This window comes from Drosophila innubila, chromosome X (assembly GCF_004354385.1).
Source record: "Drosophila innubila isolate TH190305 chromosome X, UK_Dinn_1.0, whole genome shotgun sequence".
Taxonomy (NCBI): domain Eukaryota; kingdom Metazoa; phylum Arthropoda; class Insecta; order Diptera; family Drosophilidae; genus Drosophila; species Drosophila innubila.
The window spans coordinates 8,408,836-8,424,367 of NC_047626.1; the positions used below are offsets into that span (position 1 = coordinate 8,408,836).

General features: G+C 44.2%; 2 protein-coding genes across 2 annotated transcripts in view; both read right to left on the reverse strand.

The window, feature by feature from the left end:
* Nucleotides 1-11,412, reverse strand: part of LOC117793783 (calpain-D) — a 43,785-nt gene extending 32,373 nt beyond the window's left edge. The window contains exons 1-3 of the mRNA XM_034634178.1: nucleotides 11,399-11,412; nucleotides 4,557-6,797; nucleotides 1,081-3,631 (exon numbers count right to left, since the gene is read on the reverse strand). Of these exons, the coding sequence (XP_034490069.1) occupies nucleotides 1,081-3,631; nucleotides 4,557-6,454 (4,449 nt within the window). The 5' untranslated portion in view covers nucleotides 6,455-6,797; nucleotides 11,399-11,412. The remainder of the gene's footprint in view (nucleotides 1-1,080; nucleotides 3,632-4,556; nucleotides 6,798-11,398) is intronic.
* Nucleotides 6,812-8,619, reverse strand: LOC117793804 (AF4/FMR2 family member lilli-like; the record flags this gene model as incomplete). The annotated part of the gene is made up of 1 exon (XM_034634225.1): nucleotides 6,812-8,619. A coding segment is annotated over exon 1 (1,713 nt), but the record flags the coding sequence as incomplete, so codon positions are not given.
* Nucleotides 11,413-15,532: the final 4,120 nt, after the last annotated feature.

Below are 15,532 nucleotides of genomic sequence, written 5' to 3' on the forward strand. Positions count from 1 at the left end.
ATTTGAATATCCAAGGCTGCCACCGTTTTCTGGAAACTAAGGCTGCCAACCCGTTTTCTAGAAACTAGGGCTGCTATTAATTCATTTAAACAAAAACATGCAAACGGCGCGCAATTCAAATTTATAGCAATAATTTTGAAAAAAATTAACAATTTATTGAACATTTTAATGCAAAATTAGATAAAATAACGGTGAATTTTTCTTATGAATGCTGGGAGCAACAAATTGATCAAATGAGCTCCTTGTCACAACTGCAAGGACCTTCTCCTGCTGCTTCACAGGATGCAGGAAATTCCAAAATATCCTAATTATTTACAGCACATCAGAGCTGTTAATGATTGCAATCAAACTTTGATTTTATATGCATTTTTCATCCAAAATGATAAATTTATTAATGTTATACCTATTTCAATGTGCAACTAATTTAAGGCAATTAATTGAAATTAGTCTGATTGCAATCACATGATTTTTAAACGAATTTTCAATCAAAAATGTTAAATTTATGTTATATTTGTTTTGTTTTGTTTATTTTTAATTATAAATACATTTAATAAAAAAAATATCTAAATAATGTAACGCTTAGATGATTTGTTGTTGTTGTTGTTGAAAGAAATTAAAGTTTTTTTTTTTTGCGTGTTTTACGGCATTTTAATATATATATATATATATATATATATAAGTTTATATATACATGTGTATGTATATGCGTTTAGCGTTGAATTGTTTGATTTGTTGTTTATAAATGGCGTCTGCTGCCCGCGCAGACAACTTATACAGCTATTGTTGTTGATGTTGTTGTTGTTGCAGTTGCTGTTGTTACAATTAACATTTTCTTTTGGGCGTACGCCGCTTGACGCCACAATTGTCGACCTTTTTGTTGCCCTTGGCAATGGCCAGCAGCTTCACTAGCTTCTTGTGTGAATCCCCGACAATCCAGCCGTGCTTTTGATATTGCTCGCTGCTGTCATCAAAGTGCTTGTTGCACAGTTGTTGCTGTTGTTGTTGTTGTTGTTGTTGAGGTTGTTGTTGTTGTTGCTGTTGCTGAGATTGTTGTTGCTGTTGTGTTAGTTGCTGCTGTCCCTCGCTGGCAATTGCTGCCGCTGTTGCTGCTGCTGCTGCCGCTGCCTGTTTTTCCTTATCGATGCGCCCAAATTCATCATCACTGGAGCTGCTCCAATAATAAAGTTGCTTCTCGCTTGCCGGTCGCTTCCGGCGCGCCGGCGATTCACGTTTTAATTGTGATTTGCGTTTCGCTTTCAAATTCTTGTTGCAATTGTTGCTGTTGTTGTTGTTGTTGTTGATGATGTTAATGTTGTTAATGTTGTTGATGTTGCTCATGTTGTTGTTGTTGTTATTACGATTGCTGCTGCTTCCGCTGCTGCTGCTGCGTGGCTTTTGCTGCTCCTGGCAGTGCTTTAATTGCTTCAATTGCAACTGTTGTGGTTGTTGTTGTTGTTGTTGCGGCGGTTGCATAAGTTGCTGTTGCTGCTGTGCAACTGTTGTTGCCGCTGCCTGTTGCTGCCGTCGACTGCGCGTGCGTTGACTGGCGCGTTCTTCGCGTGCGTCCACAGCTGGCTGTGTAATCTTCGCCAGCATTGGCTCCTGCTCCATTTGCTTGCCACGTTTTCTGCCCGCTGTTGTTGTTGCTGCTGCTGTTGTTGCTGTCTTTGCTTTAGCCGCCGCTTTGGCACGCGTTTTCTTTGCTTTGCCCGCAGCAGCAACGGGAGCAACAACTGGAGCAACTGCCTCCACACGCTGCCTGGCGCGTTTGCTTAGCTGTGCTGGCGTTGTCACCAACTCCTCCTCCTGCTCCTGCTCCCGCTCCCGCTGCAACTTTTTGGCTTTCTTACTTTTGCCCAGCTCCTTTTTGTCCAGCGTCTGTGGTGCCTCGACAGCAATCGCCTCGCTTGTCTTGCGCTTGCGTCGCTGCTCCTGCTGCTCCTTTTGCTCAATCAACGCTATGATATCCTTGGTGGATAGAAACTCTTCATATTCATCGGAGCTCCAGGTTTCCACCAATTTCTTGGGACGATTGGTGGCACAGCGTCGCTTCGATTTGCGTTGCCCCTCATCGATGAGCTGCTGCAGTGCCTCCGGCGTCATGCCCAGTTCCGTTTGCAGTTTGCTGAGATCTTTGCGTGGTTTGGATTGGCGTGCCGTAGCCGTGGATTTTGTGGCTGCTGCTGGTGCTGTTGGAGCAGCCGGAGCTGATGATGCACTTGCTCCAGCTGCTTTTTTGCCCTTGCCACGCTTGGTTGCTGTTGCTGTGCCGGCTGCAGCGGCTGTTGGCGGCGCTGCTGGTGGCGTTGGTGCTGCTGGCGCTGCCATTGGCTCCAATTGCTGTTGCTGGAGCGGCACAAGCGGCGTCAGCCAGTGCTCTACAAGAGCAGGAGCTGCTGCTGCTCCTGCTGCTGTTGTTGCTGTTGACACGGGCGCAGCAATTGGAGCAACTGCCTCCTGTGGCTTGGGAGCGCCACGCAGCTCATCAAATAGCTGATCCAACTGTGCCTTATCCTTGGGTGCACTCTTCAGCGGCACCACTGTGGCCAATGGCGTCACATTCGTTGCCTTGGCATGCTTAAAAATGCGTCCCATTATTAGGGATTTATTTTCAAAGGTTTTCGCAGTGGCGCGACTGGAGCTGGAGGATCTCGAGGATTGAGTCGAGGCGGAGGAGGAGGAGGAGGAACTGGAGCTGCTGCTGGCGTTGCAGGGTGTGTGTGTTGTGCAGGCAATGGTGCCACCAGTTGTTGCACCTTTCACTTGTTTCCTGCTCACTTGCACTTGCTCCACTGCTTCCTCTGCCTCACCCTCACCCTCGCCCTCGCCCTCGCGCTCCTCCACCTCCTCCTCACAGCTCAAGGTGCCAAAGTCGTAATCATCACGATCCGAGTAACTGGCTGTGGACACACTATTATTGTCCTCCGTCAGCAGATTCATTGTTGTCTTTGGCTTTTGGAACGTTATGGTTGCCTTCTCCTCCAATCCGATGTTCTTGAACGGACGCTCCGGTATGATAATCCGGCCGGAAACGGGCGGTAATGTTGTACTTGGCTCGGCAGCGGTTGGTATGGCTATCGTTCCACCTGCTCCCACTCCCACTCCGACTCCAGCTGCTCCTGCTGCAGTTGGTCCTACTCCACCAATTGCCACTCCCACTCCCTCGTCCTGCTCCTCCAGCTGTTCATTTGTGCTGGGCGTGGTTATATAATCCACACCTGGTGGCTTCTCGCTTCCCAGTGCTATGTCCGCCAATTCGGTCAACTTGCAGACACCACGTCCCGTTGATTTGTTGCCCAATTCCACATTCACATTCACATCCACCTGCACATCCACTTGCAGATTCACATTCACATTCGTTAGATTCACATTTGTCATCGTCAGATTCGTTTCGTATCCTTTCATTGCTGCTTTCGTCTTGAATCTCGATGTTGTCATGTTTGTCACCGATGAGAATTGCGACATTGCCGAATAGTTTGGTGATAATCCGTGTTGCTGATGATGATGTTGAGAATGTTGCTGATGTTGCTGATGATGATGTTGAGAATGTTGATGTTGATGTGGATGTTGATGTTGATGTTGCTGATGATGATGATGATGTTGTGAATGTGCATGTTGTTGTTGCTGATTACTAAAAAAAAAAAAAAAGATAAAGAGATGCAATTTCTAGATTTCATTTCTTCATTCTTCGATCATTCTAAGATTTTTTTTCCTCTATTCATTCCTTTCTCTCTTTATTTAAATTCTATCCATTTATTTACTATTCTTCTTGATTCCTTATTTTCCTCTTTCTCTTTCTCACTCTTTCTTTGTGTCTGTATTCTTTCTCTCTATCTCTATTATTCATTGAATCTCTCAACGTTTGTCTCTCTTTTTCTATTTTACAATCTCTCTCTATTCCTTTTGTGTATATACGTGTAATGTTTCTCTCTATTTATTTATTTACTATTCTTCTTGATTCCTTATTTTGTTCTTTCTCCATCTCACTCTTTCTTTGTGTCTGTATTTTTTCTTTCTATCTCTATTATTCATTGAATCTCTTAACGTTTGTCTCTCTTTTTCTATTTTACAATCTCTCTCTATTCCTTTCTGCATATACGTATATATGTCTCTCTATTTATATCTCTTTTTATCTATCTATGTCTTTCTTTCTCTCACTTTCTCTCACATTCTGCCATTTTCCGCCTTTTCGTTTCCCTCTCCCTTTCTCCATTACTCTGTTGTATCTTTTTCTTTCGTTCAAAATACTTCACTATCTCTCTTTATCCTATTTATACATTATCTCCATTTATTTATGTCTCGCTCTTTCTATTTATGTCAATCGCTCTCACTATGTTATCTCTGTTTTTTCCTTTTCCGCTTCTTTTTCTTTGAATTTTGCCGTCTCTATTTCTCTCTGCTATTTGGAAGTTCGAAGTCTTTTTATCCTTTTTCTTCCTAATTTACTTTCATTAATTTACTTTAATTTGTCTTAACTTTCCCCTTCTCTCTCGTTCTTCTATGTCTTATTCTTTGTTTTTCTGTCTCTCTCTTTTCTTTCTCAGAGTTATACTTACGTGGGCGTTGGCGTGGGCGTGGCTGCGGGCGGATTCCGAAACAGCTGCTGTATAACAGGCTGATGGGAGACAGCAGGAACTTGAGCTGGAACTTGTGCTGGAACTGGAACTGTAACTGAATTGGGAACTGTGGCAGGTGTTGTCGTTGTTGTTGTTGCTCTTGTTGCTGGCGGCGTCGTCGCTCTCTCTGTTCTGAGCGCTCTCTCTTCCGCATTCTTTCTCCCTCCCGCGCTGACAATCACAGTTGGAGTTGAATTGGAATGCGTTTGATGATTCTGATTGGAATTTGTCATTGCAATTGGAATCGCATTCGCATTCGAATTCAAAGTGGGATTCGTTGTTCTTGTTGTTGTGGCTGCTGCTGCTGTTGTTGTTGTTGTTGCTGTTGTTGCGCTCTTCAAAATGTTGCAGCATTCATAAAAGAGACGCTCGTCGGGATTGAGATTAAGGCGGGCGTCGCTGTGGGCGGGACTAGAGTGTTGTTGATAGTGTTGATGTTGCTGCTGCTGCTGCTGCTGTTGTTGATGATGTTGCTGCTGCTGTTGTTGTTGTTGGTTGTCATGTAGACGCAGACTCTCTTCGGTGATGACATGAGATGGAGTTGCTGTTGCAATCGGAGCAACAACTGGTGCAGCAGCAGCAGCAACAGTTGCAACAACAACCGAGGCACGCAGCTGTTGCAATGGTGCTACGGCTGCAACTGTTGCAGTTGTGGCAGCTTGAGGAGCAACAACAGTTGTTGCTGCTGCTGCTATTGTTTTGCTCTGCAAATACTCCAGCTCGGACAATTTGGAGACATGGGCCAATGTCATGTTGTGCTTGGACAATGATGTTGCACTAAAGAAACTCTTGCCACACAGCTGACAATCAAACTTATCCCCGCCCTCAGCCAATTGTGGCCGCCTCTTTTTGGGTCTTCTCGTTAATAATACACTACGTCGTCGTCTGCGTCGACGTCGTATTCGACCCAAATCTTGACTATAACTTGTATACACACTCATCTCATCATCGAGATCCATGTCCAGCATTTCCGTATTTGTATTCTCATCATCATCATCGCTGCCGAAATGCGAATGCTCATCATTGAGATTTGGTGCGCTTCTCACGCTCATCGATGTCGGTGGTCTATAGAATTTATCATCGCCTTGTTCATGCTCTTTTTCAGCATCGAATTCATCGTTGGCAAATTCGAAATCTTCATTTGTTGCCGACATGATTTTCTCGTTCACATTTTTCGCTATTTCTGTTAAATAGTTGTCTTCTTCTTCCAGTTGCTCGTGTTGTTGTTGTGGTGGCTCTTGTTGCTGCTGCTGCTGCTGCTGCTGTTGTTGCTCTCGTCGCTGTTGCTGCTGTGTTGAGCCTGCTGTTGCTGGCGTTTCCTTGTGTATATTTTTATTAAGTCGCGGATCACGACTGTATGTTGGCACAGCAGCAGCAGCAGCAGCAACTGTTGCCGTTAGCTGTTGCTGCTGCTGTTCGCGTTGTTGCTTTTGCTCCTTCGCTGCCGTACACAAGATGCTGGGGCGTAGTATCGTTGTGGGCGTGGTCGTTTTGGCAGCAGCTGCTGCTGCTGCTGCTGTTGCCGCCTCCTTCGCCAACAGTTGCTTCTCAATGCCAATGGAAAATGATTCCAGCGATGATTTCAATGCACTTATATTTGTCTCAGCCACCGCCTTGCCACGCCCACCGCGTCGATAGTAGCAACTTTGACGCCTTTTAGGTCGGCCACGCCCTCCTGTTGCTGTTGTTGTTGCTGGCGTTGCTGCCTCTTGTTGCTGTTGTTGCTCCACTTTACTGCGTTTGGCATCGCTGCCAACAGTTGTTGCTGCTGCTGCTGCTGCTGTCGTCTGTTGGTGTTGTAGTGTTGCATTGCGTTTGGTGCTCGACATCAGCAACATGCCCGTCAGCAACAGATCCTCGCTCTTCTCATAGGCCAAATTCTCTAATTTCTTGAGGTTATCTCTTCGCGCATTGTCAATTTTAAAACTCTCCAACAATTGATCAGCAACAATTGCTGCCAGCTCGTTTTTGCGTCGTCTTCTTTGCTTTTTCTTTGCATCCTCTTTGACAGGTGGTTCCGTTTCTTCCTCTTTCTTCTCTTCTTTCTTCTCCAGCTTTTCCTCTGAGTTCTCTACTTTCTGCTCCTCTCGTTTCTCCTCTTTCTTCTCCTCTTTTTTCTCATGCTTCTTTCGCTGTTGCTCCAATTGTTGCTGCTGTTTTTGCTCATGTTGCTGCTGCTTGTGTTTTTCCTCCTTTTCTTGCTCTTTCTTTTGTCTCTGTGTCTGCCTCTCCTTCTCCTGCTCCTCCTCTTCTTTCTTTGCCTTCTCCTCCTGCTCTCTCTGTTCTTCCTCCTCCTTTTCCTGATTCACTGACGATTGCGCCAAACTATGAAAGCCCGACGATGTATTGTTGTTGTTGTGCATGTTGCTGCTGTTGTGCTCCTCCAGCAATGAGCTGGGCGTCGCACTGCGACGTGACGATAGCAACAATGTTGCTGTTGTTGTCGTTGTTGTTGCTGCTGTTGCTGCTATTGTTGCTGCTGTTGGTGGCGCCACTGAAATCACCGAGACAGGCATTGCTGGCGTTACCGCAGCAACTGCTGTTGCTGCCGCTGCTACTGTGAGCTGCAATTGTTGCTGCTCCATTTTAGGCAATTGCGGCTCCGCAACAACAACAATTTCGGTTTGTGTTGGCGGCGGCGTTTCCACTTTGGCAACAACTGCTGCTGCTGTTGCGCCATTTGGCAATTGCTGCAATTTGTGGGCGGGCACAGTGTGCGTGAGCGTAGGCGTGGTCGACGTCAGCAACAAGGCAGAGCGACAATCGATAGTTTTCGAACGCATATTACGTTTCTTTGGTGTCAAATGCTTGGCAACAGTTGCTGTTGTTGTTGTGGTTGCTGCGGTTGTGGTTGCAAACGTTGTTGTTGCTGTTGTGGCGGCAATTGCTGCAGTCATGCCAGTTAAGGCTGTCGCTGTTGTTGCTGACTGCAGCAACAGTTGTTGTTGCTGCTGCTGCATGAGCTGTTGCTGCTGTTGTTGCTGTTGCTGCTGCTGCTGCTGCTCTTCTTCCTCTTGCACAGCAAGTAGCACAGAATTGATGGCATCATCGATATGATTATTAATCACTTCATCCATTTTTGTGGCACTCGATTGTTTCTCCTTTTTGCTTGCCACATCTGTGGCACGTTTCTTGCCACCGGTTTTCACAGCAGCAACAGGCGTTGTTATCGCTGCTTGTTGTTGCTGCTGCTGCTGCTGTTGTTGTTGTTGTTGTTGCTGTTGTATTGCTGTTGCCACGGGCATTGGATTACGCACTTGTGGAATTTTGAGCAGCTCCAAATTAGAATAATAATGTGCAGCGGCAGCAGCTGCCTCCGTGCCACGTGCCACAAGCGGCAGGGGCAATGCCAAACCCAATGGCAACTCATGTTGCTGTTGCTGTTGCTGTTGAAGGTGCTGATGTTGTGGTTGCTGCTGTTGCAGCTGTGTTGCTTGCGTTGATTTCTTGGACAAATCCAAAGGTTGCATCTCATCCAGATTCAACAGATTTCTTGCCTCAAAGCCGCAAATCGTTTGACGACGCGCTGGCATTGCTGCAACACGTTGCTGCTGCTGCTGCTGTTGTTGTTGTGGATGCAACAGCAGTTGCTGTTGTTGCTGTGCAAGTTGCTGTTGCTGCGCATGTTGCTGATGTGCTTCGTTAAACGTTGGCTTTACATGACTCAAATTTAAAGGTTGTTGCGGTTCCATGACGTAAGGCAAATACAGCGGCAACTTGGGCAACAGCATTGTTGCTGCGGGCACGCCAGCAGCAGCAGCTGTAACTGTTGTTGCTTCAGCAACAACTGTTGCTGGCGGCACTGACATTTTTACTGGTAATGGCAACGGCAGTTTCGTTGGCAACGCCGGCAACTGTTGCTGCTGCTGTGGTGGCGGCGGCAGCTGTTGCTGCTGTGTTGTTGCCATCTGCTTGGTCGCCGCTTTGGTGGGCGTGGCACGTCGCACAGGCAACGGCAACGGCAGTTGCAATGGCAATGGCAATTTCACTGTTGCTGCTGCTGTGGCAGCAATTGCTGTTGCTGTAGGCAAAGTTGCTGCTGCTGTGGGCAAAGTTGCTGCTGCTGTTGTCACTGCTGCAGGCGTAGCCACAGTTGTTGTTGTTGTGACAGCTATTGGTGCAGTGCTAGCTGTTGTTGCTGGTGCGGTTGCAGCAGCCATTGTTGTTGCTGCTGATGCAGCAGCTGTTGTTGTTGCTGTCGTCTCGCTGGATGACTTGATAATGCGTCGCGAGATGGCTTTACGTTTAGGCGTCTTTGGCGGCAACTGTTGTTGTTGTTGCTCCTGCAACAGTTGTTGTTGTTGTTGCTCCTGCTGCTTTTGCTGCAGCTTTTCCTTTTCCGGCAACTGTTGTTGCTGCTGCTTCGGCTTCTGTTTCTCCTCTCTGTCCAGTGGCTGCTGTTCAGTCTTGAGCTTCTCCTCCAGCTTGCCAGTTAACATGGCAATGCAGTCGCTGATACGTTTGCTGCGTTTCACCTGCAATTGTTGCTTGCCGATTGCAATTGTTGCTGTTGTTGTTGCTGCGGCTGCTGGGACAGTTGCAGTTGCTGTTGTTGCTGGTACTGGTGCTGGTGTTGTTGGCGGTGTGGGAATTAGCTGTGAGGCTACAGTTGTTGTTGTTATTGTTGTTGTGGCAGCTACAATTGTTGCTGTTGCTGTGAGGCTAGCAACAGTGGCAATTGCAGCTGTATTGGCAGTGTTTAAATTAGTTGGTGTTGTTGTTGTTGCTGTTGTGTTGCTAATTGCATTGTTGTCGTTGTTTGTGAGCTTCGCTTGTTGCTGCTGCTTGCGACGATTGCGTTGTTGCTGCTGCTGCTGTTGCTGCTGCTGCTGCTCGTTCACTTCAACAGCAACAGTTGCTGCTGTGGCGACAACAGTTGCTGCCGCAGCTGATGGCTTTGCACGCACCAAACGCGCACGCGAACGCGTATTACGCAACGCATGCTGATGATGATGATGATGGTGGTGATGATGATGATGATGATGATGGTTATAAAGTTTTTTAGCGCCCCTCGCTAGTTGCTTTTTCCCTGGTTTTCCCTGCTTCTTCGAACGCTTCTTGTTGTCCATGGGAAAGATCTTTTTGCAGACACGTTTCGCCGGCAAATTCTCTAACATTTTGCGTATGGATTCAGCTAAAAGAGAAGAGAGATGGAGAGTAAAAAAATTGTTGAGAATTTTTTAGCAAAAAAAATCGAGACCTTTACTAAATTCAAATATAGGTCTATTAAATATATATTATTAATAACCTCCATAAATTTATCTTTCCTTTATTTTCTGAGGATTATTTTTGTAACGATTAAACTAGAAAATTTAATCTTTGTTCTTTGCTGTGCATTTTTATCTATTTTGCAAAGCGCCATAAAAAATCTATGTCTACCCCAAAAAAATGTATGCTATGTGACAGGGAATCAAACCGAAACAAATATAGGTTACGATTTCGGTTCAGGTACGTCCCGAAATAATTTTTTTTTTTCATAATTTAATAAAATTTAAATGCAGAATGAATAAAAATACCAAATAATGATTAAAATGACATTCCGCTTAAAAATCGGTTCAGTTTTGATCAAGTTATGACGGTTTGAAGTTGGTCAGACTGCGGATTTAGCCACTTTACAAGTCCAAATTTTTGATCAATTTCACATGATTTTTTACAAAAAAATGAAAGGTCTCAGAATCAAATTTAAAGTGTTGTTTTACACTAATTACGCTATAAGGAGTTGATTTAAAGTGAAAACTTGAGATTTAAAATTTTGAATTTTCGAAATTTCAAAGGGGGGACCCTTAGCATCGAAAAAAATGAAAGGTCTCATAATCAAACCCTTAGCATCGAAATCAATATTTAGTAGAATAGAAAAAAATATTTTTTTTAAGAATTTAATAAAATTTAAATGCAGAATGAATTTAAATGCCAAATAATGTTTAAAATGACATTCCGCTTAAAAATCGGTTCAGTTTTGATCAAGTTATGACAGTTGGAAGTTGGACAACTCTTTGACCTAGCAACTTTACAAACGCTTTGGAATTCGGTTCTTCATAGAGCATTTTCATTCGGATACGGTTTCAGTTCCGGTACTAAAAATAAAATGCTTAGGTTCGGTTAACGGTACCGGTACCGGTACCGGTGTTACTCCCTGCTATGTGTATTTAAGACTTCTAGCTCATATGGTTCTGTAAGGCATAGAAAAAAAAGAACTCACCATCGCTGGGACGTTGACGAGGCGGCGTTTTAGTTTTCTGGCAATTGGAATTGGAATTTGAGTTTGAATTTGAGTTGGAATTGGAGTGGGAACTCTCTTCGGAGGCATCGTTGTTGTTGTTGGGGGGCAATGGTTGTTGCTGCTGTTGCTTGACATGACATTTCTTGCTATTTTTACGCAACAATTGAGCAAAATTGCAGGCAGTTCGACGCTTTTTGGAGCCACAATAATAACGATATTTACGCTTTTTGGCCAAGGACCAAACATAATCCCCAGAGCAATCCAGCATATGACGATAGAGATCCATGAGGCCGCTGCATTTGCGACCACATTTTGTGCAACTTGTGGGTTGTTGTTGCTGCGAGCTGTAGCTGCAACTCGAGTTGAGACTTGTTGGCGAGCAAGAGACCTGTTGTTGTTGTTGCTGTTGTTGTTGTTGTGTTACGTTCTTAATGTCGCTGCTGCTGTTGTCGTTATCCTCATGATTGTTGCTGCAACTGTTGCTGTTGCTATTGCTAATGTTGCTGCTGTTGTTAGTGCTGCTTGTTGTTGTTGTTGTGGTGCAACAAGGCGAATTGCCAAAAGCTGATGTTGCTGCCGACGAGTTTGATGAACTTGAATTTGCTTCATCTTCAACAACAGCAGCACGTTCCTGTTTCTGTGGCAACAATGACAGCGACAACTGCTGTTGCTGCTGCTGGTGTTGCTGGTGGTGTTGCTGCTGTTGTTGATTGCTGTTGGCTGCATAGCGACTCAATGCCCGTTTGGGCATAAACAAATGTCGCAACAAGTTGCCCGCTAGCAGTTCACGACCCACAAGCTCATAATGTGTTGCATAAATGTGTGAATGACGAAATGTTTTATGTTCTTCTAAAGCTTTGCGTTGTTCAAATTTGGCGCCACAGCAAATGCACAAATAGAGGCGTGGTCGCGCCCATTCGCCACTCAGCACAAGTCGTTGTGGTTGCAACGGTTGTTGTTGTTGTTGTTGCTGTTGTTGCAGCTGCAACAGTTGATGTTGCTGTTGTGACTGTTTGTTGCTGCCGCGCGGTTGCAGCTGCAACAGCGTTAGAAAACTTTGATCGGCAAATGTTTGTGGCAACAATTGCTCATGCAACGACGACAACTGTTGCTCGCGTTCCGGCTCACATTTAATAATCGCCTGCTCATTTTGCTCTAAAATGATGTGTGGCAACAAGCGTTGATCCAACAGCAAGTGCAACTGCTGCAATTGTTGTTGCTGCTGTTGCAATTGCTGTTGTTGTTGCTGCTGCTGTTGCAACTGTTGCTGCTGTGCCAGCTCGAAATCATGCTTCTGTCTCATCGTCAACTGTGTCCACATATCCAAACGTGATAGATCCCGCAATCCCATAAAAGGTTGCTTCAATTTCTTAACCAAACGCCCGCCCTCATTGATGATCGTGAACTTCTTCACATAATCCCATTTCCATTTCCAACTATGCTTTGTATGTGGACGTCGTGTTTTCGATAAATGTGGCAATGGCAATTGCTCCAAGCCGAAAGCAACATCACCAAATTGCTCGGCTGTTAACAATGTGGGATAAGCGGACAATTGATAATGATTGTTGTTGCTGCTGTTGTTACTGCAGCTGTTGCTGGCGTGTGCTGTCGTTGTTGTCGCTGTGCCATCGCTTAGGGGCTGCGGGGGGGCGGGGCCGCTGCGTAAGCGACCATCCAAATAATGTTGCAAATTGTGACGCACATTTAAAACAACATCCTGATAGAAATTGTCATCAAAAACATGACTATGGCTGGGCATGCGAAAAACTTGCTCATCTGTGGCAACAGCAACTGTTGTTGCTGCGCTTGTTGTTGTTGTTGCTGCTGTTGCAATTGTTGCTGCTGCTGTTGCTGTTGCAGTTGCTGCTGTTGTAACAGCTGTTGCAATTGCCTGACGTTTGCTACTTCTTTGCTGCAACTGTTGCTGCTGCTGTTGTTGCTGTTTGGCTGTGCCAGCAACCACATTGCTGCTGTCCTGTTGCAATCGTGCGCTGCGATTTCGTTGTCGCTGTCCTGGCAAACGATTCTGTGTGAGACCCAAGCGAAATAACACGGGTTCCTCAGCGCCAATCATTGATTGTTGCTGTTGCTGTTGTTGTTGATGTTGCGCCGTCGTTGTTGCTGTTGTCATCGTCTTCACTGGCAACTGTTGCTGATGCGTTAGACGCATATGACTTTGCAGCTGCAACACATCGTTGAATCTCAGCTGACATTGCTGGCAGGCAAAGTATTTGTCAGCATGACGCGCCAACAGATGCTGGAAAAGTTGCTCCAACTGCTGCGAGGGCAGACAGATGACTTGTTGTTGCTGTTGTTGTTGTGTGCCTGCTGTTGTTGCCGTTGCTGTTGACTTATTGCAATGCTGACAACCCGGAAAGTTGCCCAAATTTTGACTCTGACTAATGTTGTTGCTGCTGCTGCTGTTGCTGCCATTGTTGTTGCTATTGTTGCTGTAACGATTGCTGCAACGTCGCTGATTTCGCTCCGTATGAAATTTATCCACATGCTTCGCCTGCAATTTGCTCGATGCAAACTTTTTATCACAGTACAAACACAATACTTTAATCAAAGCTGTCGTCTGTTGTTGTTGCTGCTGCTGTTGCTGTTGCAGTTGTAGCTTCTCCAGAAGGCGTGGCAAACGCTCCAGCGGCACACTGCATATAAGCGTAGGCGTTTGTTGTTGCTGTTGTTGCCTATCCAGTTCCAGTTCGACATCAATTAATTCCAATTGCTCCGGCGGCTGCTCAACTCTGGCAAGGCTGTGATTCCGTTTCTTTCGTGGCGGCGTTGCCAACTTTTGTATAGTTGTTCCAATTGGACTGCTGCTGTTGTTATTGTTGTTGCTGCTGCAGTTGCCATTGACCTGCTGCTGCTCCTCGCTGAATTTGAAGCCACGGCGCAGCCCAAAGCGCGACATGGTCTTCATGTGGAAGCCGTTTTTTTTTATTCAGTGTTCACACTCTCTCCAACTTCTCTCTAATTATATATTTAAATATATATTAATCTGTAATAAAAAATGAAAAAAACATAAATCAAATTCAATTCTAATTTACAAATTGCACTGCTTCACATCAAAATGTCTGTATGTGCGTGTATGTTTGTGTGTGCTTGTTTGTTTGCGTGCACGCTTGTCAGTGTGTCCACAAATGCAGCAGCATCTTAAAATCAATAAAGAACAAACAATAAGCCATCAAATAGGCAATAAGCAAAACGCACAATATTAAGCGCAGTTTTGTTGACGAATATGCCGAGAAACTGGCAAACTAGACAAAAAGTACTACAAAACACAGCATATAAACAAAAACTAAACGCACACACACGCACACATACACTTGTCCATACACACACACACACACACACATGCATACATCTGCCAGTGTGTATGTGTATGTATGTAAGAGATGTAATGAAAATTATACAATAAACATTTTGTACACACTATTCTTAGTTTTTTTTTTTTTAATTATTGTTTTTATTTTAGTTTACCCCGCTTTTTATAGTGCTTTTTCTCTGATTTGCCGCCTGCCGCCTTTTGCAATATATACATATACATATGTAAAAAAAAAATTTTCGTTTCTTTTTATTTGTTGTCCCTTTTGTTTTGCTGCTTGATTTGCGCCAGTGTTGGCGTTATTATCTGGTTTTTAGTTAGTCCGTTTGATAATATTGCACTTGAATTAGTTGCATATGTTTGGCCATAGATTAATTGAAAAATGCACAGCATTTCTTTATTATTATGTACTTATTTTTCCACCCTAACAACTGCGTTAGGAGGTATCTAACGTTTAGCCCAAATCGATGCGTGCGTAGAGGCAGAGGCAGCGACGGTGACGGCGGCAGCGGCAGAAGCAGAGAGACAGCAGTAGCAGTAGCAGCAAAGCACCAACCAGAAGCAGCGGCGACGACAGCGACCGCGACAGCGACAGGACACTGAGTTAGAGGTGGTGAACGATTTTTCTCTGGCACGAGAGCGAACGTATGCGGTTTAAAACAGTCCATTTCCATTTCACTAGCCGCATTTAACGCTAACCCATTATGTACGTACACATCTAATTCACTAGATTGTTGTGCTTTTTGTGTTTTGTTCGCTTTTTTTTGTATCAACTATTAACTATGATTTTTAATTCTTCACGCACACACACATAAACGGCACACACACATATTTATATATGCCCCCAAAATAAATGTGTTTTCTTATGAGAAGAATCGAAATCGCCACAAAAATGGTTGTGCAGTAGGTAACAGTGTGTGCATACTGTTGGTAGAAAAACTATATCTGATTGGGTATCGATACTTGAACCAAAACACGAAAATATTTTTAAGCTTGGACTTATTTATATTACTTTAGCAATTAATAAAGTGTTCAATTTAGTTATTTGTTATTATCAGTGTTTAACATTTTATTAAAAATCATTTGAAAATTCAAAATATTTAGATATGCGCATTATCGATATATGCTTCCACCACCATATCGAATCGATTTGATCCCAATTTAAGTCGATTAATAAAGTGCCCGCACTGATAAAAGTTGTAAATTTAAAAATGCAAAAAAATAAACAAATTTGATGAAAATGTAAAATTAAAAACTATATAAAATTAAGGTTAACATATTAATGAAGGTTTAAAACTCGAAAGCTCTTGGGGAAGAGAAGTTAGAAAATTTAATTTTTTAAAAAATATATCAAAAAATCAAGAA